This window comes from Rhinopithecus bieti, unplaced genomic scaffold (assembly GCF_001698545.2).
Source record: "Rhinopithecus bieti isolate Rb0 unplaced genomic scaffold, ASM169854v2 scaffold_81705, whole genome shotgun sequence".
In the NCBI taxonomy this organism is placed as follows: Eukaryota; Metazoa; Chordata; class Mammalia; order Primates; family Cercopithecidae; genus Rhinopithecus; species Rhinopithecus bieti.
This window is the reverse complement of record NW_016829783.1, coordinates 7,805-32,101: the sequence shown is the minus strand read 5'-3', so window position 1 is coordinate 32,101 and position 24,297 is coordinate 7,805. Positions and strand designations below refer to the sequence as shown.

General features: G+C 58.8%; 1 protein-coding gene across 1 annotated transcript; it reads left to right on the top strand.

Moving 5' to 3' along the window:
- The first annotated feature begins 297 nt into the window (after positions 1-297).
- PRODH (proline dehydrogenase 1) lies at positions 298-24,297 on the top strand. The gene is given in 16 exon segments (XM_017864926.1): positions 298-583; positions 5,145-5,353; positions 10,652-10,686; positions 11,196-11,345; positions 13,399-13,463; positions 13,645-13,761; positions 14,176-14,255; positions 15,241-15,322; positions 17,024-17,070; positions 17,103-17,149; positions 17,287-17,390; positions 17,393-17,440; positions 18,416-18,591; positions 19,964-20,062; positions 23,543-23,631; positions 23,707-24,297. Coding segments are annotated over 16 exon segments (1,809 nt in total). The 5' UTR covers positions 298-310; the 3' UTR covers positions 23,895-24,297.

Below are 24,297 nucleotides of genomic sequence, written 5' to 3'. Positions count from 1 at the left end.
CATGATTTTTCTTTTGTTTTGTTTTGAGACAGGGTCTCACACTGTTGTTGTCTTCATGGAGGGCAGGAGCAGAGGCTTTGGGAAGCCAGTGGGCCTTGGCCTTGGCCTCAGCCCTGCCAGCAGAGGGTCCCCACCATGTAAATGAAGTGCCAGCGTGCTTGTGAAGTCTAAGCCTTTGGTGTTTGTCAGGAATATCGGGCGAGGCCTCCGGAACCAGGCGGGGCGGGGCGGGGCGGGGCGGGACCGGACGGGGCGGGGCGGGACCAATAGCGCATACTTAAGCGGCCGGGGCCGGTACCGGCCTCCAGCCATGGCTCTGAGGCGCCTCCTGCCCGCGCTGCGCCCCTACATTCCCCGCTTCGCCCCACTGTCCACGGCGCCAGCCGTCCGCGAGCAGCCCGCCGCGGGCCCAGGAGCCCTGCCGGAACGTGGGTCGGCCAAGGCAGTGCGGCCACCAGTGCCGGCCGTGGACTTCGGCAACGCGCAGGAGGCGTACCGCAGCCGGCGAACCTGGGAGCTGGCGCGCAGCCTGCTGGTGCTGCGCTTGTGCGCCTGGCCCGCGCTGCTGGCGCGCCACGAGCAGGTGCGCGGGGTGCAGGCGGGGGCGCGGGGCTTCTGCCGGTCCCTGGAGCCTTTACGGAGCTTCTTGGCGTGAAAGGGGTGCCTCCCAAGCATGTCCTGGAGCGAGGGAAGCCAGTAAGGGAGGCGTTTCCTGCAATGCCTTTCGAACCTCGCAAATTTTCCTACTTGTCCATGTCTACCAACTAAAAACAATGATCGTTTTAATATTTACGATATATACCACTTGTGGAAATACAGAGTTATCACTTGGAATTTAAAATAGAGTATTCTTCATGTTGCCACAAGGGAAGCCTGGTGTAGGACTCCAGGGTTCAATACCTGGGACCCAGCGGCTTCCCAGACATGGCCACTCTGAGCACACTGTTGGGGAAAAATAGGAAGCCCCTCAAACGCCCAGCTTTGAACTCACCCATGGTAACTTAAAAAAGTGTGAGGGCTTTTGGTGGGGTGGGGCGGGGCAACAAGCAGAACACTGTTGTAGCCGCATCGGCCTAGGGGTATTAGAGATGAGGGTTATCTCCAGGTGACCCTGGGAAAAGTTTGCAAGGTTCGTTCCCTTTGTTGGCGCCGGGGTTCTGGTGGTGTTGATTTCTCAGGTGAGACTGTGCAGAGGTCAGGGGCTGCACCCCTGGCCTCACCAGGAGGCCGGGGGAGGCAGGGGGGTGGTGTGAGATGAGAAGCACCGAGCCATACTTGAGCTTAGGTGAGGCCTCGGTGGGTGCGAGGTGAGGGCAGAGGTCCACGAAATCAGAGTCAGATGCTGTTGGCCCGAATCCCACGGGGAGCGCCACGGTCAGCTGAGGACCAGTGGTGGCGGGAGTGCGGAGGATGGTGGAGGAAGAAGGAGCTGAACTGGACAGATGGTGGCCTCTGAGAGGCCATTTCTGTGCTTGTGTGCATAAAGATGCCTTAAGGTCAAGCCGTGGCCGTGGAGAGCAGGAAGGTGAGAAGGGACATCCCAGGTAGAGGAACTGGCAGGGGGAGGGATGGTGATGTGGAGGCTTTGGGGAGTGTCCACATCTGAGGGGCATCCAGAAAGAGCAGCCGGTGCTGGTGGTGCTGCAGTAGGAGGAGGAGACAGCAGGGCAGGAATGCCAGGGGAGGGAGTGGCCAGTTACAGGTCCCTGCCCAGGGCAAGGACGGGCATCCGAGGTGGCAGCTGGGGCCAGCTGTGCAGAAGCCGTGCCCACCTTGTGACCAAGATGGAGAGAGGGCTAGGAAGGCACTAGGTCAGGTTTCTCTAGGCACAGCCCTAAGCTTTCTTGTCTAGATCAGTTGTTGCACAGAGAAGCCAGAAGAGCTGGGTGTGGGGTTTGGTGCCCAGTCCGCCGAGGGGAATGCCAGGTGCTGTTCCGTGACTGTGGGAGGAACGTGTCGGCTCCGCCGTCCCTTGGATGCCTTCTTAAGGCTAGTGCCAGGGCTCAGGGATGGTGCTGTGGGTACCTGGAAGAGGCAGGGCATCCAGAGGCCACCTCTCCCAGGCTCCCCTAGGGTCCTGCTTGTGCTCTGGGAAGCCCCTCGGTGGGGTCTGTGCTGTTGTCTTGTTAGTGATCCCATGGGTGTTGGCAGCCTCAGCACTGGAAGAAGGCAGAGGCCAGGTCCTGGGCTTGTGAGCTGCTCACTAGAACCTGGTCCTGTGGGCAGGCCAGTGCGGGGGGCCTTCCCTTACCCTCTGGGCTGTGGGGAGATTCCTTCTGCTGAGCCAGCACAGGTCTGTGAGGCGCTGGGGCAGTAGGGCCATCACACCTGCCACAGGAGTGTCGGGTTGCAGGAATTGATCTTTGAGCTGCTGCCTTGGATGCGGACAGCGTTGGGGCCCACCCTTGCCTGAAAGCAGGACTTTTTGAGGAGAGTTTAGGAAAGTCCCGGGATTTCCGTGACAACAGCACTGAGGTTGGGTGTGCGCCCTCACAGAAGGGACAGGACCCGTGGTGACAGTGGTTCCCTGAGTGGGGGGAGGGGAGAGAACCGGCTCTACCAGTGTTGCTCTGCACACATCTGATCGAGTCTTTCACAGGGGGTACAAGTGTATGTGTTACTGGTGCAGGTTTCTAAATCCTTGAAGGCTCTCCTCACCTGAAGATGTGGGGCTGCCCTGGTCTCAGGTAGTGCCATGTGGGGGCATCAGTGACACCAGGATCGTGTTAAAGTGGTTGCTTTGCTCTGCTCATACCAGCCCTAGGCTGGGCATAGTGGCTCATGCCTGTAATTCCAGCACTTCAGGAGGTCAAGGCAGGAGGATCACTTAAGGCCAGGAGTTCAAGACCAGCCTGAGCAACATTGTGAAACCCTGTCTCTACAAAATATTTTTAAAAGTTAGCTGGGGCCAGGCGCGGTGGCTCACGCCTGTAATCCCAGCACTTTGGGAGGCCAAGACGGGTGGATCACCTGAAGTCAGGAGTTCAAGACCAGCCTGGCCAACATGGAGAAACCCCATCTCTACTAAAAATATAAAAATTAGCTGGGCGTGGTGGTGGGCACCTGTAATCTCTGCTACTTGGGAGGCTGAGACAGGAGTGTCGCTTAAGCCCAGGAGTGAGACCCTGCCTCTATAAATAAACAAACAAACAAACAAACAAACAAACTTGCCAGCCCTGCTTGTGTGCTTCTGTAGCCCTGTGCAGGGAGCTTTCAGCCTCAGCCCGGACCCAGTCCCTCAGACCCCGATCTTTTGAAGAAGCATCCCTGGAACCAGTGCAGCCTGGCTCCCACCTCTTCATTTAGTGCTGATTGTGCAGAGGCGAGCAGTTAGGTAGAGGGAGACTGCGTGGCCCTGTGAGGCAATCGTGCCAGCCCCTGCAGCAGACAGTTGCCCACCCTCCCTCCTGTTGGGTTTCTGATGGTTCTCTCAGAGTGGATGTGGATGAGCCTAGTGATGGTTTTCAGGTCCCCAGTTCTGCCCTGCCTGCCACTTGGGTGTTCTTTGATATGTTTCAGACCCATCCTGTTCTCCCAGCTATCCCTGGGTGCTGCCGGCAGGAATGAGGCCTGGCTCAGGCTCAGTGGGAGACGGAGAACATGTCAGCATGTTCATTTTCCAGTTTCTAATCCTGTTTATAAAAGAACAAAATGCAGTAAAGTCAGATTCTGTGTGGAGGCTGCAGGAAGGCAGGGGTGAGTGCCTGGGAAACCCTGGTCCTTGGGGCTGCCCCATGGCGTGCCCAGGGGTGATGGTCAGGAGGCATTTCCATGGGGCACCAATGTTCAGGGTAAGGCTGTGGGGCCGTGTCTGCCTGTGGGCAGGCATGTGGGTGCTCAGGGCTGGCTTGGATATGTGTTTGACTCGCTAATGCTTTTGCTTAGACTAGAAGTTGTTCCTGAAACTATGGTTTCAAGAGATGCTCCCCACAAAACAGGAGTTCTAGTTTCCATCGGGTTTGAGAAATCCCAGGATCTTCCTGTGTCGGTGCTGAGACGGCAGGGGTGGCAGACACGGGGCAGAGGTGTGCTTCTGAGTATCACACTCAGCCCTCCTCTCCCAGTAGCCTCTCGTTGTCCCTGTCTCTTCTGCCCTGGCCGTTCCCCGTGCTGGAGCTCCCCCAGTTCTCCATGCCATCTCCTTGCCTTGGCAAGCCCCACTCCTGGATCTAGGTTAGTAAACACCCCTGCCCCACCCTGCAGGCACTGCCCCATCCCCCTGTCCTGAGTGATAGGCAGAGTCCCTCCTTCCCCTTTGGGGCTCCTTTGCCACCAGGATGTGAGATCCTGGTCGATTTCCTTTGGGTTGTTTCCAGTCTGTAAAAGGTGCTTGGTGTATGGGAGCTTGGGACATGTGAATGAGCGATGTGGTGAAATATGATTGGAGGAGACAGCCGAGCAGCTCCCGGGCAGCGTCCGTCAGAGTGGCTGGTCAGCCTCAGATAACTCTGCAGAGCCCATGGGTCATGGGGAGGGAGTCATCTCACAGGCCCCTGTGGACTGTCACCTAGCTTATTGTCCTTGTCGCCAGGGCATGCTTCCCTCCAGCTGGACGCAGACTCAGCCTGAGTTTCACACGTTTGTTATTTAGCATCCATTCCGGGGCTGGCCTTGTGCCAGTCACACTGTTTTAGGGACTTGGGATAAGAGGGAACAAAACATTGAAAAATCTGGGCAGTCAAGTACTAGAAAGTCAAGTTAGATCCTCTTCCCCCGCAGAACTGCCAAGATGTGGATACAGAGGATGGTCTCAAAATGCCCGCTGCTGTCCTCACAGAGGCTGGCCATTCTCCTTTTTCTCCACCAAGCAGTGGTCAGGCACCCACTGTGTGCCACTGGAGTGACTCATGGGTGGGGGCCTGAAGGGGCAGAGTCCAGGTGGGAACAGTGTGCCCAGGCCAAGCAGGCGGCACCTCCTGTGGTCTTTCTGTCCTGGATGGGAACTGGAGTGATGGACAGAGTGGAGAAGCAAGCAGCTTCGGCTGGTCTTCACCATGAAATGGACACTGGAAGCCCAGTCACCAAGAGACCGTATCAGGGCCCCACGGCTGGGGTTAAGTGTTGTGGTCGGGGATGAGCAGCGGGGCCCTGCTTGGGGAAGGAGTTCGGGCAGCCCAGGACAGCGGCTTCCCTTTGCCTTTCAGCTGCTGTATGTTTCCAGGAAACTTCTAGGGCAGAGGCTATTCAACAAGCTCATGAAGATGACCTTCTATGGGCATTTTGTAGCCGGCGAGGACCAGGAGTCCATCCAGCCCCTGCTTCGGCACAACAGGGCCTTCGGTGTCGGTGCCATTCTGGACTATGGAGTGGAGGAGGACCTGAGCCCCGAGGAGGCAGAGCACAAGGAGATGGAGTAAGGCCTGCCTGGTGTCTGTGGGCATTCTGATCATGACCCAGGAGCACCCAGTGGGAGCAGGTGGGATATGTCCAACTGCTGGGCTTCAGTCTCAGCTGGGCGGAGACCAAGGCTGGGAGAGCTTAGTCAGCCCAACTACCGACGACCCTCCTGGGTTCTGCCTGGAGTTCTTGCATTTTTGCTTCATGTAGATGAGAGCTCTCAGTTTTCGTGGGAGGCCTGGTGTGCGTGAGGCCTGAGGAAGCCGAGCACAGAATGGCCCTTGGCCCTATCTAGCCCACCGCCTGGAGGGGCACAGGCACCAGCATATGGACCAAGCACTCTGCAAAGAGTGGTTGGTCTTGCCTGGATCTCCCATGAGCCAGGGACTGCTCCAGGAAGTGGAGAGAAACATGGTCTTGTTCTGTCCTGATGCCCAGGAGGGCGGGTCAGGGTGGTACCAACTGCCCTCTACACTCACTGCCCAGGGAAGGGGCTCTGTGTCAGTTAGTGACCTCCAGGAGCTGACTCCAGGCCGGCCTGCCACACTGCTCCTGGCTTCAATTCCCTTCTCCACTGATACTGGGGCAGGGGCCAGGCCTGGGAGGTTCCACACCTACAGGGCAGGCTGAGGTCAGGCAAGGGTCGGGCAGTGGGACCCGCCTGCGGGTCAGGAATCCCTGCAGAAGAGAGGCTGTAGCAGAGCCTCCCCCATCGGGTCAGCAAATGTTTGTGTAAACAGCCAGGTAGCACAGACTCTCAGTCTTGGGCCAGACTTTCCCTGCTACAACGGCTTCGCTCTGCCTCAGTAGAGCCATGGTAATTAGAATTTCATATAATTTTCTTGTGTCACAAAATATTATTCTTGTTTTGAATTCTTTCAACCATTTTTTTAAAAGTAGGGTCTTGCTGTATTGCCCAGGCTGCAGTGCAGTGGTGCCATGGTTCACTGCAGCCTCAACCTTCTGGGCTCAAGTGATCCTCCCATCTGAGCCCCCTAAGTAGCTGGGACCATAGGCATGCACCATCATATCTGGCTAATTTAAAAAAATTTTTTTGTAAAGATGGGATCTCCCTATGTCTCCTTATGTATTTGGGTCCCCTGTACCCAGACAGCAGCTGAGCCTGACCCACATGAGGCTTGGGACAATCCCTCTGTGGACCTTGTCAGGTCTTGTTTGCTATGCCCCTCCCTGGTGGCTGGCCTGGGAAGGGGAGGGAAAGGCAGTCACATGAGGCCTCCAGCCCTGGGAACGGAATGTCTGTGCCTTGCCTTAGCATGCCGGCTGCCAGTTGCCCGGAGAGAGAAGCCCAGCCTCTGCCTTGCGATTGGCTGTTTTGAAGGCGGGGTGCTCCAGCCCCAGCATCCCACTGTGTTCCTAGCAGGCCCTGTGGGCCTCACAGCTGCCTGAGCCCTTGGCTGCAACCTTTGCTGAGCTGCCTGTTGAATAACCAATAGCCTGTGTGTCCTCAGAAGGAGTCTGGGTGGGGACTTGGTTTCACAATGGGGTTTTCTTCTCAGGCACCTCTGGTATAAAAAGACTCCTTTCCCAGGGTGGTCCTGCCTGGCTTCCTCCCTGCCCTGCAGGCTGTGTGTCTGGAGGTGGGCTGGCCTGCACTCTGCCAGGGAGCTGGGCACCCGTGCCCTTAGGAGCCTGAGTCCCTTGCCCTGCAAGGGCTGCACCTCTCTTGCTGCTGGTGGCTGCTGTCTGCATGGTCCCTGCTCCAGCTCTGGGAAGTAAGCAGGGTTCCCTCCTGTCCTCACAAGGGTGTGTGATGAGGACACCCACCCAGCTCTGCTGCTCTGCGCCTTCAGAGGGGCCTGAGCCATGGGGATAGGGCTGGGTCTGCAAGCACTGGTCTGATGTCCACACTGCAGCATGGCCCGCCTGGCCGGGAATGACCAGTTATGCAGACCCTAGTGCAGGGAACTGCTGAAAGATCTGTATTCCTAACCTAGCTTCCTGTCACAAGGGCCATGGGCTCTACTCTGGGGAGAGACACTGAGGCCACCACCCCAAATGAAGGCCATGGCGGGTGGTGGTAGCCTAACCGTGAGAGGCCCAGGGAGGATGGAGGTGTCTGAGTGCATGGCGAAGCGAGTCCCAGCAGTGCTCTGGAGCACGAAGGAGGAGGTGGGAGGCTGGAGGTGCAGGACAGCAGTGCCCACACAGAGGAGGGGTGGGATCATGCTTCCCAGAGGCCAGGGCCCCACCCGATCCCAGGAGAGAAGTCCCAGGGATCCCCCAAGCAGGCTGAGGTCTCAGGGATGGGGAAGGGGCCAAGCATCTTCCTGACGATTGGGCTGTGAGGGGACGCCTAGCGGATGGATGGGGGCATCAGTCGGGCTGTGCAGGCCAAGGGCTGGCTGGAGGCGGGGTCTGGCCCTTGGTCTCCAGGCTGGGGCAGCTCACTTGGGATATGTGTGCAGTGTGTGTCCTGAGCGAGGGGCTGGGGGAGCTGGGGAAGGGGGTACAGGTAGAAGGGGCTTGCCAGGCTTCCCTCCAGGGGAGAGTTGGGCAACGGCAGGGCGTGGACCCCCATGCTCTGCTTGTTTCAAACAGGCATCACGTCCCCAGGAACAGCTACCCAGAGCTGAGTTTGGTAGAGGCTGAAGGGGTGGTCAGGGTCTTCCTGCTGTCTCTGAAGACCCCCTGGGGACTCGTGCTTGTCCTCCTCTGCCCCATGTCCCCTTGTTGCTCTTCCCTTCTCTGTGTCCTGGGCCGTGCCCATGTGTGTGATCATGTGCCCTTCTATAGACTATGCCCTGAGCATGATGAGGGGTGGGGCTGGGGGAGCACAAGGTGGGTCCCGGCTTTAAACAGTCATTGGGATGTGGTCCCCACCCTGGTCAGGGCCTCATATCCACCAGTTCACCTTTCCTCCTCTAACACCCCACGGCTGCCAGTGCCACGTGCCCCCGTCTTCCCTGTGGTGCCTTGAGCCATGACATGGCAATGTCCCAGGTGGTGAGAGTCAGATTTCCCGTGTGGCACCGGCAGTTCTGAATCAGCTGCTCTCAGGGTGCGTTCTTCCTCCCCTCTAGTGGAAACAGGACCCTGACCTGCCTGGGAACCACCATTTGTGTCTCCTTGTGACTAACCCATGATGCCTGTTGGAGAGTGTGGCCCTGTCCTTGCCACATAGCTGTCCACTCTGAGACCTGGTTGCCCCTCTGGCCACTGCACATGCTATGCGGTCATCTTGGCCACTGTGCTTGGTTGTGTCAGCCTGGTCTGTGCTCTGGAGGTTCACGGAGGGAAACGGGCAGCCTACGGTGTTCTGCCTCTGAGCGTGTCAGAGCAGGAGAGGGAGCGGCCCTGGCTTCCCCAGCCTCTCCTGCCGGGCCCACCTCAGAGGATGAACACAACAGCTGTGGGAATGCTGAGCAGGAACTCGTCTGCCCGGGGACCTGTCAGATAATGATCCTGTTCCATGAAGGCAGGCTGCCTCACAGGCAGACACCTGTCTGGTTAAGTCTCGTGTTATCCAAACGGTGGGCTGTGTGGTTTCAAGATGGGACCTTCTCATCAGGGTCATGGAGGCCCCTGAGGCCCCGTCCCCACTGTCTGCTGTTCCTTGCCATGAGGGTTTCTACCCTGGGCGGGGCTCTGGCTGCCGCCCCAGCCTTAGCAGAGTGAGTCCCCCTTGGAGATGGCTTTTGCCTGGTTGTACCCGAGCCTCAGCGTGAAGGTCCTGGGGCTGGCCTCATGACTGGTCTTAAGGTTCCCAAGCCAGGGACCCGGGAGCTCCCTGTCGAAGGCAGGGGATCATGTGCTGCCTGCCTGTTCCCTAGTCACAAGATGACATTCCACCTTCTTCTGTCACATCTCTGTCAGCACAAGGCAGCCAGCGCATATCTGCCTGCCAGCTCCCATCCCTGGGCTGCAGCCTTAGAGGACCTGGAGGCACATGAGGAGTCCCTGGCCCATGTGGGGCTGCCCAGGAGCGGGTGGGAGGGAAGGCCTCCTGGTGGGGGCTCCTGGCCCAGGGCTTGTTCCTTGAGCAGGTGGAAGGTGGACAGCAGGCAGCTGAGGCCCCTTGATGTGGAGGCCTGTGGGATGCGGCTCACTGACCACTGCTCTGCCTTTACCCTTCCCAGCACCTGAGGGGGACCCTGTCCTTTCCTGTGAGTGTGGGCAGAGCTGCTCCCGAGGGTCCAAGCGCCTCTGGGGAGCTTCAGGAAGGCTCTGGATGCTGTTGGTCATGCAGCCGACCTCTCCCCATGGTCACTGACTTAATCAGGCTTTGAATATAAAGTCAGATGACCCACAGAGCTGCTCCCGGGGCCAGGGAGAGACCATGGTCACTTTGTCACAGTAGACTTAGCCACAGCAGCTCTGCTAGCCCTAATGACACAGCACCGAAACCAAGTGCCAGGAAGCAGATTGTGGCGTGAGGAGGAGGAAGAGGAGGGTGTTCACAGTGGCTCTGGCAGGGGTGCAGGGCTGGTGGGGGAGGGGACCCAGGTACCCTAGAGGAGGGAGGGGCCAGTGGGAATGGGGGTGTGGGCCAGACGGGGATGGAGAGGCACCTGCAGGAAGGACAGGGGCTTGGCTGGGCAGAGAGTGTGGCCAGCCTAGTGGGGGACAGCCAGCATCCTGGCCTCACTGGTCTTGAGGTTCCCATGCCAGGGGCCCGGGATTTTGGGTATTACTGGGAAATGATGGGAACCTGGGGTGGGGTGGCATTAAACAAGATGAGATGGTAAGATCTGCTTTCACTTTAAAGGACCATTTCTGGTTGTTGCTTGGAAAAGAAGTGTCAGGGGCAAGAATGCTGCAGGAGGGCCGGCCTGGAGGACAGGGTGGGACTGCAGGCTGGCTGTGGGACTGCGGGCTGGCTGCGTGGGGGCAGGAGCCTGCACTTGCATCAGAGGTGCCTGGGAGACCCTGGCTCTGGGACAGAGGCCTGAGTAAGGGGGCCTCGTTGGGGATTTAGGGATTTCTATGTGCTGGTGCCTTCCTGCCTCCGTTCCTCTCAGCCCTGACTTGGAACCAGGTAACTTACCTTTATTCAAGAACTTGCTGCAAGGCCTGGGCTGTTCTGAGAACTCAAGCATATCGTTCTGATTTCTCCACCCACAAGGAGCCCGGGGCTTCCTGAGCCCTTGGGACACAACAGCCCCATAAACTGCTGCCCCTCCCAGGCCCAGGTGTTCTCCCCAGGCTGGGGCGGGGCTGGGGCTGCACCTTGGAATCTACCCTCCACCGGGGTTGTGGTGGGGCCCTCCGTGCAGCCTCAGTGGGAACTTGCCTGTCACCTGAGGCTCAGGTGGTGTGACAATGACCTTTGCCTGCCCCCTCCTTCCCACAGGTCCTGCACCTCAGCTGTGGAGAGGGATGGCAGTGGTGAGTGAGAGGCCGCCGCACGTGAACAGACGCCCTCCCCACTCCGCGCACCCCCTGGTTTCTAGGAGAGTCTAGGCTGGAGCACAAGTGGGCCTGGGGGTGATGTCGGAGTCCAGGATCCTCCCTATGTCCAGGGCCCTTCCTGTGTCCAGGGCACCTGCTCTGTCGCTCTGGGCTCTGACATGCTCGCAAGTGTCTGGGGAAAGAGATTCCTTGCTTCTTTTTCATGGCCTCTTGGTGGACCCAGGCTTTTGTTGAGGAGGCTCTGCCATCCTGGCCTCATGAGGAGGTTTAGCCAGGGGGATGCAGCACTCCAGGCAGAAGAGCTGCAGTGCAGAGAGGAGGGTGGGTTTGGGGATGGGAGCCATGGGGCAGCACAGTGCCCGGGCCAGGCTGGCATGGCCACTATGCTTGGAGCCCTCCTGAGGGCAGGGGCCCTGGGCCTTGGCATGTGGGTGCTGGGAATGGGTGTTTGGAGCTGTGCTCAGGCCGTGCATTCGCCATTCCAGGGACAAATAAGCGAGATAAGCAATACCAGGCCCACCGGGCCTTCGGGGACCGCAGGAATGGTGTCATCAGTGCTCGCACCTACTTCTATGCCAACGAGGCCAAGTGCGACAGCCACATGGAGACATTCTTGCGCTGCATCGAAGCCTCAGGTGGGGCCCCCTCTTTGCTAGCTATACCCCCGCCATGTCCCAGCCTGAGTGGACCCTGGGCTCATGGAGGTGCTGGTGGGTGAACGCCAAGCTGGGGCAGGAGCCAGAGGGCTGGGTTCTGGTCACACTTGGGTGCCTAGTGAGGCACCCAAGTTCGGCCCCTTCCTGAGGGGTCCCACTGCCTCCCAGAAGGCATCTCCTGCCCTCGCCCCAGCCCCCCGTTCCCTGATCCCACCTCATGCTCCCCACCCTTCTCCCTGGCTCAGGGCTAGGACCAGGAGCTGCAGGAAGTTGGTCCATGTCAGCTGCCGAGCCACCCTTAGCTCAGGGTGGAGGTTCCGTTCAGGGAGCTGGTGCCACATCTTCTGCCTGGGAATCCCTCCCTGACACAGCCTCTGGGGGCCAGAGGTGGGGAAAGCAGGTGTTTCCAGGGCTAGAGAAGCCAGAGGTCACCAAGGCCCAGTGTCCTTTAGTGTTAGAAACACCCGACCCTGCACAGCCTCATGCTGGCCCCAGCAGCCCTCCGTCGGGGCAGCAGGTCCCAGGCCTGTTTATGTGTTTGTTTGTTTGTTTCAAATGAGACTGGGTATTGCTCTGTTGCCCACACTGGAGTGCAGTGGTGTGATCATAGCTCACTGCAGCCTAGACCTCCTGAGCGCAAGCCATCCTCCCACCTCAGCCTCTTGAGTAGCTGGGTCTACAGGTGCATGCCTCCACACCCGGCCAAGTTTTTGTTTTTGTTACTATTTTTGTAAAGAGGAGGTCTTACACCCAGGCACAGTGGCTCAGGCCTGTAATCCCAGCACTTTGGGAGGCCGAGGCGGGTGGATTGCCTGAGCTCAGGAGTTAAAGACCAGCCTGGGCAACATGGTGAAACCCTGTCTCTACTAAAATACAAAACATTAGCCAGGAATGGCAGCAGGTGCCTGTAATCCCAGCTACTTGGGAGGCTGAGACAGGAGAATCACTTGAATCCAGGAGGCAGAGGTTGCAGTGAGCCGAGATTGTGCCACTGCCCTGCAGCCTGGGCGACAGAGTGATACCATCTCAAAAGAAAAAAAAAAAAAAAAAGGTCTCACTATGTTGCCCTGGCTAGCCTGGAACTCCTCCTGGGCTCAAGTGATCCTCCTACCTTGGCCTCCCAAAGTGCTGGGATTACAGGCGCACACTACCACACCCAGCTACTTTTCGTATTTTTTTGTAGAGATGGTGTTTCACCATGTTGCCCAGGGTGGTCTCAAACTCCTGGGCTCAAGCGAACCTTCCACTTTGGCCTCCCAAAGTGCTGGGATTACAGGTGCATACCACTGCACCTGGCCCTTCTGAGCAGTGCTTGGAAGCCGCCTCCTGACTGGGGTTGGGGGTCAGAGTGGCCAGCTGAATGCTGGGCCATCAGGGTGAGGGGTGTCTTCTCGCCCATTGCCTGTTCTCCCGGGGCAGACGGAAGGGGAAGACCCTGCATTGGGGTGACATTAAACAAGATGAGATGGTAAGATCTGCTTTCACTTTAAAGGAACATTTCTGGTTGCTGCTTGGAAAGAAATGTCAGGGACAAGAATGCTGCAGGAGGGTCAGCCTGGAGGACCGGGTGGGACTGCGGGCTGGCTGTGTGGGGGCAGGAACATCAGAGGTGCCTGGGAGACTCTGGCTCTGGGGCAGAGGCCTGAGCAAGGGGGCCTCACTGGGGTGTCTCTGTCTTAGCCACGCTTGGTGTTTCTGGGTCCTGTGACCCACGGGTGAGCAGCCTGTGGTGCTGGTGGCACAGGGAAGGAAACTGAGGCAGAGAGCCTGTGGGGGCTGCTCGGCAGGGGACAGGCAGCTCCTGTGCCCACTGCTGTCCCGCACCTGCATGGCAAACACAGACCCTGCCACAGAGCCCCCTTCCATCCCTACAGGACCTCCAGAGCGCCATGTGTGGGGACTTCATGGGTGGGGTGGGGTGGGGCCAGGAGCCTGCTGTAGGCTGGTGAGGTCCCAGCCCTCCCTCTCCTACCCTGCACTGCCTCCATGCACCTCTCAGGGCCGTCACGGCTTTTCCTGTGGCTTCTGACAGGTAGAGTCAGCGATGACGGCTTCATAGCCATTAAGCTCACGGCACTGGGGAGACCCCAGTTTCTGGTAAGTGCTAGAACCTTCCACCTGCAGAGTCTGGTGCTGTGCGAGTCCTCAGGGCAGCTGTAGGCATCCACTGAAAGCACAGGTGCCTGTGCCTTAGAGGCCTGAGCTGGCCACAGGGGCTGCGTGGGGGACTGGGGCGGGCAGGGGTGTGTGCAGATGGCATTCAGGCCTGTGTTTGCAGCTGCAGTTCTCAGAGGTGCTGACCAAGTGGAGACGCTTCTTTCACCAAATGGCTGCGGAGCAAGGGCAGGCGGGTCTGGCTGCCATGGACACCAAGCTGGAGGTGGCGGCGCTGCAGGTGGGGCAGCTCTCCCCTTCCCCACTCCCGGGGCTTGTGAGGGGGTGGGCACCGTGGGGGCGCACAGGAGGCATGGTGGGCAGTGGTCTGAGGTGGTTTTGGGAACTCATCGAGGGCACGTGGCTCACTCTGCAGCTGCTGGGGTTGGCCTGAGGGGGGAGGAGGAGGTTGGAGGGACTCTGAACAGAGCGGGGAGATGCTGGTGGGAGGGCTGGGGACCCAGCCCTGCAGGCTGTGGGCAAGCATCAGCAGTCGGGTGGGAATAGACCTGTCTATGCAGTGGAAACAAACCAGAAATGGATCCCGTTCTCGCTAACGATATAATAAAGCCAGAAACGGCACCAGAGGCCAATGGGTGGGGGAAGCATAAAATGTGAGTAAATGGGGCTGATCCAGGCCTTCTCACTTCTCAAGGAAAGTGTTGCAAAGATGGGCATTGCATCCAGGGCTGAGATTGAGGACTGGTTCACGGCGGAGACCCTGGGAGTGTCTGGGCGAGAACAGCCCCCAGGCTGAGAGGACACAAGCATCAGCCATGGTTCCAGCCAAGCCCTAGCGGCGTCTCCCAGTCCTGGCTGCCCTGCCTGAGAGGGTGGGCCTTGGGATGACAGTGCTGAAGGAGCTGCTTTTCACACAGCAGGACTTGATGGCCTCAGGTCCCTGAGGCCCCCATAGAGGGCTCATTATAGAATTATCTAGGTCCAGAGCAAAGGTGGCACTCTCAGCCCCCCTGGAGCCCACGCTGGCAGGTGAAGGATCAGAGCCCCACGCCCCATCCTTGGGGCCAGGGGCTGGGACCGAGGTCACCAGGAGCCCCCAGTTGAAGTGGGGAGGTGACTGGGGTGGTGCAGTAGTGAGCCGTCCCCTCACACACTGACAGCCCTGCACACTGTGTCCTCCCTGGTCCCCGGAGCTGTGTCCACCTCCTGCCTGGCTGCCTATGCTCAGCCCCTCCACAGGCCCGAAACAGCCCTAGGGTACTCAGTGTTTTCAGAGCCGCCTAGATACAGGACTGTTTGTGTTTTGGTTTTAAATTATTTTAATTAATTTATGTTTATAGAGACCAGGTCTCACCATGTTGCCCAGGCTGGTTTCAAACTCTTGGGCTCAAGTGACCTGCCCACCGTAGCCTCCCAAAGTGCTGGGATTACAAGTTTGAGCCACTGCACACCACTGGTTTTAAATGTTTAAACAGAGAACGGTATTTACATTTTCTCTGTCTTTTTTTTTTTTTTCTGAGACAGAGTCTCGCTCTGTCGCCCAGGCTGGAGTGCAGTGGCGCGATCTCTGCTCACTGCAAGCTCTGCCTCCTGGGTTCCCACCATTCTCCTGCCTCAGCCTTCTCTGTCCTTTAAAACTGCACACCGAGGTGGGTTTTGTGGTGGTTGGTGAACGGACAGGTTTGGGCCTGGATCCCCCACCCGACCCTAGCACCCACAGGTGGGGTCGCCCCCTCTGCTGATGCGCCTCCTCCCTCAGGACCGTGGACCTGCTGGACTGGGGCAGCCTCATTGACAGCAGGACCAAGCTCTCCAAGCACCTGGTCGTCCCCAACGCACAGGTAACACCTCCGCTCCTCGGTGAGGCCCCGCTCAGCAGGGTGCTGGGCTGAGAAGGGAGTTCAGCCTGCCACGCGTGTCTCTTGTTGCCCACCCTGGGAACTTAACATGACCAAGATCACTGCACACGATGGCCCCACAGACCCCCTATGGTCCAGGGGGAAGGAGACAAACCCACACATGTCCACAGAGTGCTTGGTGGGACAGAGACCCACAAAGAGCCTTAAGACACCACAAGGAGAGGGGTTCTGGGCCTTCCCCAAGTCATCTGTCTTGTGCATCAGGTCACCCCAAACTTCAGAGGCCTGAAACGCAGCAGTCACTCTGCTTCTCCCTCATGGTTCTGGGGTTGACAGGGCTCAGCTGGGCAGTCCTCCCTCGGGGTCTCCTGGGTAGCTGTGCTCACAGAGTGGTGGGCTGGGACCTGGAGGAGGCGCCCACTCGCATGTCTGGAAGTTGGTGCTGGCTGTGGCTTGGGCTTTTTCCCAACGTGGCAGCTGGGCTCTAAGTGTCCCCTGAGATGTGAGAGCCAGGCAGAAGCTGGATGACCTTTTCCTACCAGTGTCCCCTGAGACGTGAGAGCCAGGCAGAAGCTGGATGACCTTTTCCTGCCTCGCCTCAAAAGTCACACGGTGTCTTTTCTGCCGAGTTCTGTGTGTTAGAAGCATGTCACCAGGCCAGCCTGTGTACAGCGGGGAGAGGAATGAGGCTCATCTGCCTGTGGGAGGGGGGCCCGGGACCTGGCAGAATGCTTGAAACCACAACCTAAGCTGGGATTCGAAGAAAGAACAGAAGCACCTTCAGAAAACATCCTGCAGAGGCAGCTTTCCATGACACATCTAGCCCCAGTCCACTAAGGGCCCAGCCTCAAACTTAGAGACCGCGACCCAGAGCCTCAGGGCACAGTGTGTACAGAGCGGCTGTGCACCAGGACCACCAGCTGTTGGAGAACTTTTAGCATGCTGTAGGCAAGGGGATAGAGCCAGTACTGTTTGTGCTCAGTGATGGCAAGGGCTGCCTGGGGCAGCAAAGGAGTGAGCGGGAGGTCCCTGCAGGGGATGGGTCCCCATGGCCTCTGAGCCACCAGCTCCTTGAAGCGCTCATCCTGGAGTTGCCCTGCGTCCCCAGCACGTGTCCGGCATGTGGCTGCCACGACCACCCTGTCAGGCCATAGCCAGGCGGGTTCCTCCTCCTGGGTCCTCTCCGTGCCTCTGTGCGGAGCCCCCTTCTGTTTGACGATTGGGCCTGATCACGTGTTCACCTTCCTCAGTGTCACATGGGAGCTGCAGGGGGCCCTCCCACAACAGTGGGGCCTCTGTGGGAACTGGGAGGCTGTTAGAGCTACACACTTTGGTGGTGGCAGGGCCCGGACTGGAGCCTGCCGGGCCCACTGACATGGCCAATGAGCTCCCATCGGTGGGCCACCATGCATGTAGGGCGCTGCCACTGGCTGCGGTTGAGAGGTTCCCAGGTGGTGACTCATGCTGCCTCTGCTGTATGAGTGCGCCCTGCCCGTCCGCCGGCGCCCCCGCAGATGCCAGTGGGCCGGCGTCTGGGCCCGGAGCTCTCCCCTGGGTAGGGCCTCTGCGATGTCTACTTAAAAAAGATACAATTTAGGAGAGGATAGGGTTTTAGCCTGGCCTCAGCGCTGGCACTTTCCAGCCCCTCGCTTGTGGCTGACTGTGGTGCTGGCACCCACAGAGTCAGGCCAGCTGGACGGGGCCCTCCCTGGCATGTCTCAGTCTCTCGCGCGGTGCGGACTGGGAGGGCAGGATGCTACAGTGGTATGATCAAGGGCTCGTTACAGCAGATGGATGTCCTGTGCCAAGGTGAGCTGTCCCTTCCTCGGGCTGAGCTTAGGGCTGGGCCTTGGGGACCTGGACTCATTGCAGATAAGTAGGGCACTGTTCATACTTGAGCAACAGTTGCTCCCTACATGCTCCCACCTCTCTGCACCCGCAGAAAGCCAGGTGTGGTGGGCGTGTGGCATGATGTGTGGACGGCTGGGCAGAACCTACTTCCAGCTCGCCATTCAGTACCGATCCTGACGTGGAGATGCAGCGCAAGTTCATATGGTGGAGAAGCCGCTCATCTTCAACACGTACCAGTGCTACCTCAAGGCAAGCTCCCCGCTCAGCCCCTCCCTGCCTGCCTTGGGGCTTGGAGACCCCACAGGAGGGGCTCCTCTCATCTGAGCTCCCTGGCATTTGCCTGGCTCTACACTCAGCACCCACCAGGGAGCTCATGGGATGGAGGAGGGAGTGGGCCGTGCCCCCAAGGGATTGTTGGGGTCTTCTGCAGCACAGCTCACCCAGGGTGGGCCCCAGGGTACAGAAAAGAGCCCCTTAGGTGGTGGCCACAGCCAGGCCTGCAGAAGAGGCCGAGGCCATGGTGACTGCCTCAGAGTAGGAAGAAAGGCCCGCTGCCCACAGCCTCTCCTGTGGTTCTCGGAACCAGCCGAGTGTCTAAGGAGCAGGAGGAAGACAGCGATCTTGATGAGGGTCCACTAGATGTGCCTGACATCCCAAATGTGGAAGGCGCCACATGACCATTTCCTCCAGCGTGTTTTCAGTTCAGCGCCCCTAAGAACCAGATGAAAGCTTTGGGCCCTCTCCAGAAAGACTCACCCAGGATGTCACATGTATTCAGGGAGCTCACCCTGGCCTGTGGGCCCCAAACTGCTCAGGGATGTTAACAGGTTCAGAGCTCTCGGGTGAGCCGGGTGCCCGGAGGACACAGGGTGGCATGGGGAGGGGTCCAGGCAGGAGCCTGCAGTATGCACCCGTCCCGCAGTCGGCCTGGGAGTCTAGAGCACATGATGGCTGCTGGTGCCTGGGCTGCTCCCACAGGGCTGTCCACGGGCCACACAGGAGGCTGCAGACATCCCCATTGCCATTGCTCCTTGGGGACAGAGGTTGGAGGCCCATCCTCACCCACACGTGCTCCAGGTGCCCTGAGCTGCACCTCTCCAGGCAGCTGGGCTCCAGGCAGCTGCTGCCCAGCCCTGGTGACTGCACTTGGGCCCAGGGAGGCCCCATCCTGCTATCACTTGGGCTTGCCCAGGCTCCCTGCGACTTTTAGCCCTGGCCCCACAGGATGCCTATGACAATGTGACCCTGGGCGTGGAGCTGGCTCGCTGTGAGTGCTGATGTTTTGGGGCCAAGCGGGTGCGGGGCACATACCTGGCCCAGGAGCGAGCCTGTGCAGCAGAGATCGGCTATGAGGACCCCATCAACCCCACGTACGAGGCCACCAACGCCATGTACCACAGGTGCGCAGCTCTCCCGTGCCTCCATCTTCCCAGGGCAGGGTGCCAAGAAACTGGGCCTGAGGGAGAGGCTTGGAGACTGACCCTGTCCCACCCTGCTAGGGCCAGAAGACCCCAGCAGGAGTGGCAGCCTCGTGTGTCCCCAGGTCAGAACTGGTATTTCCTCTGCTTTTGTGTCATGTGTTGCTTTTTCAAAAACATTAAGGTTATTCTTTTATAAATATAGAAAAGCCCATTGAACAAAGCAAAATAGGCCACAGTTCCCTGAGCCGGCTCCTGCAGACACTTAGATCCAGAGATGTGCACGAGCACCCGGCCCTCCCCGCCCCGCAGGCTCAGCCTGTTTGCTTTTCAGTTCACACAGTGGGATCGCCCATCAGCTGTTCTGCACCTGCTTTTACTGCTCTAGTTTCCTGGTGATCTTTTCATGTAGCACAGGCTGGCCAACCATGGGCTTTTCCTCTTAGAGGCGTGTGTGCTGCAAATTCAGAGACCTCAGGTGTCTCCTGGTTGGCTGCGGCTCCCCTCCTGCCACCGCCGTGCCGGTCATGCCGCAGCGCACACATCTCCGCCATTGTTGTTTGCGTTGTAGTGTGTTCTCTGCCCAGTGTGCTTTTCATTTCGCGTTCCATCTGGGTCCCCTTGTGTGAGCTTGCAGAGTGGCGCTGTTACCAGCCAGCATGGGGTGCCCGGGGCTGTGTGTCCAGCATCTTTGATCTTACTGGTTTCAGTCTGGTTATTGTAACAGGGACTCGCTGGACACACCGTCACCCTCTGTGGTACACACGGGCCATCAGGGGTTTTGTGTCTGAGGATGCAGCTGTCCTAGGTTCCTGGAAATGGAATTGCTGGGTCAGAGAGAATGTGCGCGTGGTCAAGCCTGCTGAGTGTCCTCGCTGCAGGAGGGTGGTACCGCTCGGGCTTCCTGGTGCACCGGGATGCCCACCCCCACTGTGCCCTGCAGGGACCTGCTTCCCTTTTATTTCCTTGCAGGGCCAGGGGGGCACTGTAGGATCCCTCCCCAGAAGCAAAGCTGTGTCTGTCATGAGGCTCATGGCCATGTTTGGGCTGGTCCCCAGCATCATGGCACATTTGATGCAGGGACGCTGCACCCCAGCTGGTTCTGCGTGAATTGTCTGGTCCCAGACATCGCTCACTTCTTCTTGGTTGCTGGTCTTTCTTTTTCATGAGGTGCTGGGAGGGGCAGATGCTGCTCCTATTCTTCCTTATCCTGTGGGATCCTGTGGACACCCTTGGAAAGAGCCAGCTCACTGGATGGCCCTGGGCCTGCCCTCGGCCTCCTCTCTGTGCAGCTGGTAATGAGAGGCGCAGGCGACCACAGGCTGGAACTGGGCTCACATGGCACTCTCCACAGGTGCCTGGACTTCGTGCTGGAGGAGCTGAAGCACAACGCCAAGGCCAAGGTGATGGTGGCCTCCCACAATGAGGACACAGTGCGCTTCACGCTGCGCAGGTAGGTGCGCCCCACCCTGCACCGTCACCACACCCGAGCCGTTGGCTCCTCTGGTTGGGGAGAGGTGGCAGCAGCGCAGAGCTCAGGGTGGGCAGAGCAACCTGCTGGGTGCAGGCGGGCAGTTGTGGGGAAAGGTTGGTGAAATGAGCTGGAGGGCAGCTTTAGTGCCCTGCAGGCCCGGGCCTGCTGGCATTCTGGACATTGGACTGTGAGAGCACAAAGGCTCTTTGCAGTTATGTTGGTTTTTAAAATTAACATCTTTTTTTGAAATAGAATCTCGCTCTGTCACCTTGGCTGGAGTGCAGTGGCGTGGTCTCGGCTCACTGCAACCTCTGCCTCCCAAGTTCAAGCAATTCCTCATGCCTCAGCCTCCCAGGTAGCTGGGATTACAGGTGTGCACCACCACGCCTGTCTAGTTTTTTGTATTTTTAGCAGAGACAGGGTTTCACTATGTTGGTCTCAAACTCCTGGCCTCAAGTGATCCTCCCTTCTTGGCCTCCCAAAGTGCTGGGATTACAAGCGTCAGTCACTGTACCCAGAGTTTTAAAAATTAACATGTGACTTATTAAACTTCCAAAGTAAAAAACTAAGTTTCATTAGGGGATTCGGAAGGCTCCTGAAAGGTACAGACGCAGTGTTGGAGCCCAGTCCCTCAGGAGGCCTCCACAGCGCCGCCTCATTTATAAGCAGTTCCCTTAACATTTTAACTACATCTGGAATGTAACGGTCTGTTTTCCCTTTAAACATGTGTCCCATGGAGCACAACTTTAGTAGAATTCTAACAAGTCAAATGCGGAAGTTAGGTGAAGTCAGTTCTTGGATATTCCAGTACTGTCACCCCGGTCTTATCTCATGCCTTAGCCCAAGCTATGCACACAATGGGGTCCTAGGTCCCCCTCCCCTCCCAGATTCCGCCTTCCCAGGGATGGGACCCCTAGAACCCTTGGGGGCCTGGGCAGTGGCCTCGCTGGCTCTCACCTTCCTAGGAGCTGAGCAGGGGCTCCACTCCACAGCAGGGCAGGGTGTTCCAGATCCAGGGCTTGTGGCACGAGGGGGCTCCCCAAAGAGCTGTGAAGCCACAGGGCCAGGCTTGGGGCCAGGGCTGCAGCCAACAGGACACATCCTGGTGCTGCTCGGGGAGCTGACTCACGGCTCTGAAATCATTCAGTTATGTCCACATTCGGCCTTTGCTCACGATGCTGCTGCTTTTTCATGGCCTGAAATTGCAGCACACCCGCTTTTGTGCCCTGACCCTCTGCTAATTGTCATAGATGTGTCGGTGATGGGACAGACTCACTGTCTCCACACGCACAGGCCTGGTGGCCAGCAGGAGCCAGCACTCGGGAGCTGGTGGGTCCTCTCAGCTTGTAATCAGGACTCCCGGCCCCTGGGTGGACTCTCAATGCTGGTGGGCTCACAGCCTGACTAGACACATCACCATCCAACTCCAAAAGGACAGCCTGCCCTCAGCAGGGCTTCCTCTCTCCAGCTTCCCCCCAGCACCTGTCTGTCCCCACTGTCTTGCTGTGGCAGTGGCTTCCCCACTGGACACAGCTTCCCCCTCCCCTGAGTGGCAGCTGGGCTCTCTCCTCATGGCTCCAAGGGCCCTGTGCCAGGTTCCCCCAATACCATGCTCACAACCCTGCCTGAGGCTGGACCCCTGTAGGCTTCAGCTCTGTGCCCCTGCTGTGGGTGGCTGGGGAGCTCGGGTCCCCTCCCCTGAGTAAGTGCTTCTAGACTATGGCAGCTGCTCTGTCCTATGCTGGGCCCAGACTGCCACACCACCCACCCTCAAACAACCCGAGTTGGCTTTGGCCAGGGAACCAACCAGCCCCAAACTTAAAGGCTGAAACAGTGGCATGTTCTGTAGGCCTGGGCGGGCTGGCTCAGCTGATGCTTCTGCTGCTGGCTGTGCTTGTGTACCTCCTGCGTCTGTGATCTGGGGCCGGTGGGGCCTAATGAGCTCATTCATGGCTGGGGCAGTAAAGGAGGCTGTACCCCGGGTCCAGTGTCCAACAGGCCAGCCCAGGCTTGGGCATGTGGTGGGCTCGGGCTTCCAGAAGGCCTGGAGAGGGCAAGCCTCTGCTTGTGTCACCTTTGGTGCCTCCCTGTTGGCCAAAATGCCTCCTGAGGCCAAGCCCAGATGCCAGGTGGAGTGAGCTGCTGTCCTGCGCTGGGAGGAGCTGCAGTCACATGGCAGAGGCTGTGCACACCAGAAGGGGAGGGGGCAGCCAGCAGTGGCAGCCCGGCTCTCGGGTTCATGTCCTGGGGTTGAGGGAGACACACGATGGAGACCAGGGCGATGTGGCAGAGGCGGGTGCCTGCTTTAGACTGGGTGGTCCCGACACTGGAGCCCAGCCCAGGGATGGAGGGAAAGGGCCTCTGGCTGATGGGAGCCAGGGCTGGGGCGGGTGGAGAACAGGGGAGGTGAGGCCCTCGGGGAGGGAGTGGGAAGCACAGCACAGGCCCCGCCAGTCACCCAGGCGATGTGTGAGGAGCGGGCGGAACTCAGCCCAGGGTGGGGGCCCCAGTGCTGTGCAGACCGGCTAAGTCAGGATACCTGGATATAGGAAGCTGGAGATGAAACGTGAGAACTGTCACTGCATGGATATTTCAAATCCTGAGAATCTTTGTAAGACCCTGTCAGGGGTGATGTGAAGACAGGACAGAGTTGAGGGCCCCACCCCAATATCTGAGCAGTGCTAATAGATATATAATACAAGCCACATCTATAAAATTTTTTAGTAGCTACATTAAAAAAGATAAAATGAATTTCAAGAATACATTTTAATGAACCCAAAATATACAAAACATTACTTCAAATCGCATTCCAGCTGCTTTTAGAAAAGCAACGCGCCATTGAGTATTATGTTTCTACAAAGTCTCCTAAATCCCATGTGTATGTGACATGTGCAGCACATCTCGGTTCAGGGCAGCCACCTTCTGAGGACTCGGGGGCTGGTGGCAGCTGTGTGGGACAGAGCAGCTGTGGGGATGGGGCAGAGGAGCAGCCCACAGAGGGCGAGGGCAGGGCCGGAGACCAGTCATACCGCAGAACCCTGGAGGGGCTTGAGGAAGGGATGGCAGGAGAGCCGAGGAGCTTCCCTGCCCTGTGGGGCAGGCTGCTGGGTGGGTCAGGGCCCCAGGAAGGGCTGCACCTCCAAGAAGGGAGGTAGAGGAGAGGTGGCAGAGGGGAGGGTGGGGAAAGCAGGAGGAGGACCTTGTTGGCTAAGGGCTGACGCCTCCCCAGGGAGAAGAGTAGGGCAGCCCAGCAGAGTCCGACTGGGAAGAGGCCTCACTGGGGCAGGGCCGGGCAGAGCCCATACCCCAGCCCCACCTTGCAGGGGATGAAGTCTGGAGAGTGTAGATGGGGGATCTGGGGTAGTAGGACTGGCTCAGAGCTGGGACAGGAGCCCTGTACCCCTGCACCGGGGACAGTGTCCTGGAGCTGGCCCTTAGCTCCTGGCTTTACCTGCACAGGATGGAGGAGCTGCGCCTGCATCCTGCTGACCACCAGGTGTACTTTGGACAGCTGCTAGGCATGTGTGACCAGATCAGCTTCCCGCTGGGTGAGTGGGGCCCTCCCTGGTGTGATGGGGTGCGGTGCTGGGTCTGGACCTCATGGTGTATCTGCCTCCGTGCAGGCCATGCCAGCTACCCTGTGTACAAGTATGTGCCCTACGGCCCTGTGATGGAGGTGCTGCCCTACTTGTCCCGCCGCGCCCTGGAGAACAGCAGCCTCATGAAGGGTGCCCGTCGGGAGCAGCAGCTGCTGTGGCTAGAGCTCTTGCAGCGGCTCCGAAATGGCAGCCTCTTCCGTCGCCCTGCCTAGCACCCGCCAGCCCACCCTCGGCCTCCAGGCCCCCTCGCCCCCACCCCAGGCCGTCACCGCAGCTGCAGCCAACCCCATCCTCACACAGAGTCACCTTTTTTCACTCCACACTTGCAGAGCTGCTGGAGGTGGGGTCAGGTGCCTCCCAGCCCTGCCCAGGATCTGGGCACTCAGGTGTGGGCCGAACCTGCTACCTGCCTGGGATACCCGCTGGGAACGGTTGGGAACTCTCCCCGGATGTGTGGGCCCAAGGCCCCCACCTCTGTGACCCCCATGTCCTCGGGCCTAGAGGATTGTCCGCCTTCTGCCAGGGCCAGCCCACACAGCCCGAGCCCCTAGGGGAGCAGAGGCTGGGCTGGGGAGGCCCTGCCTGGCCAATAAACCACTGTTCCTGCAGCTGAGA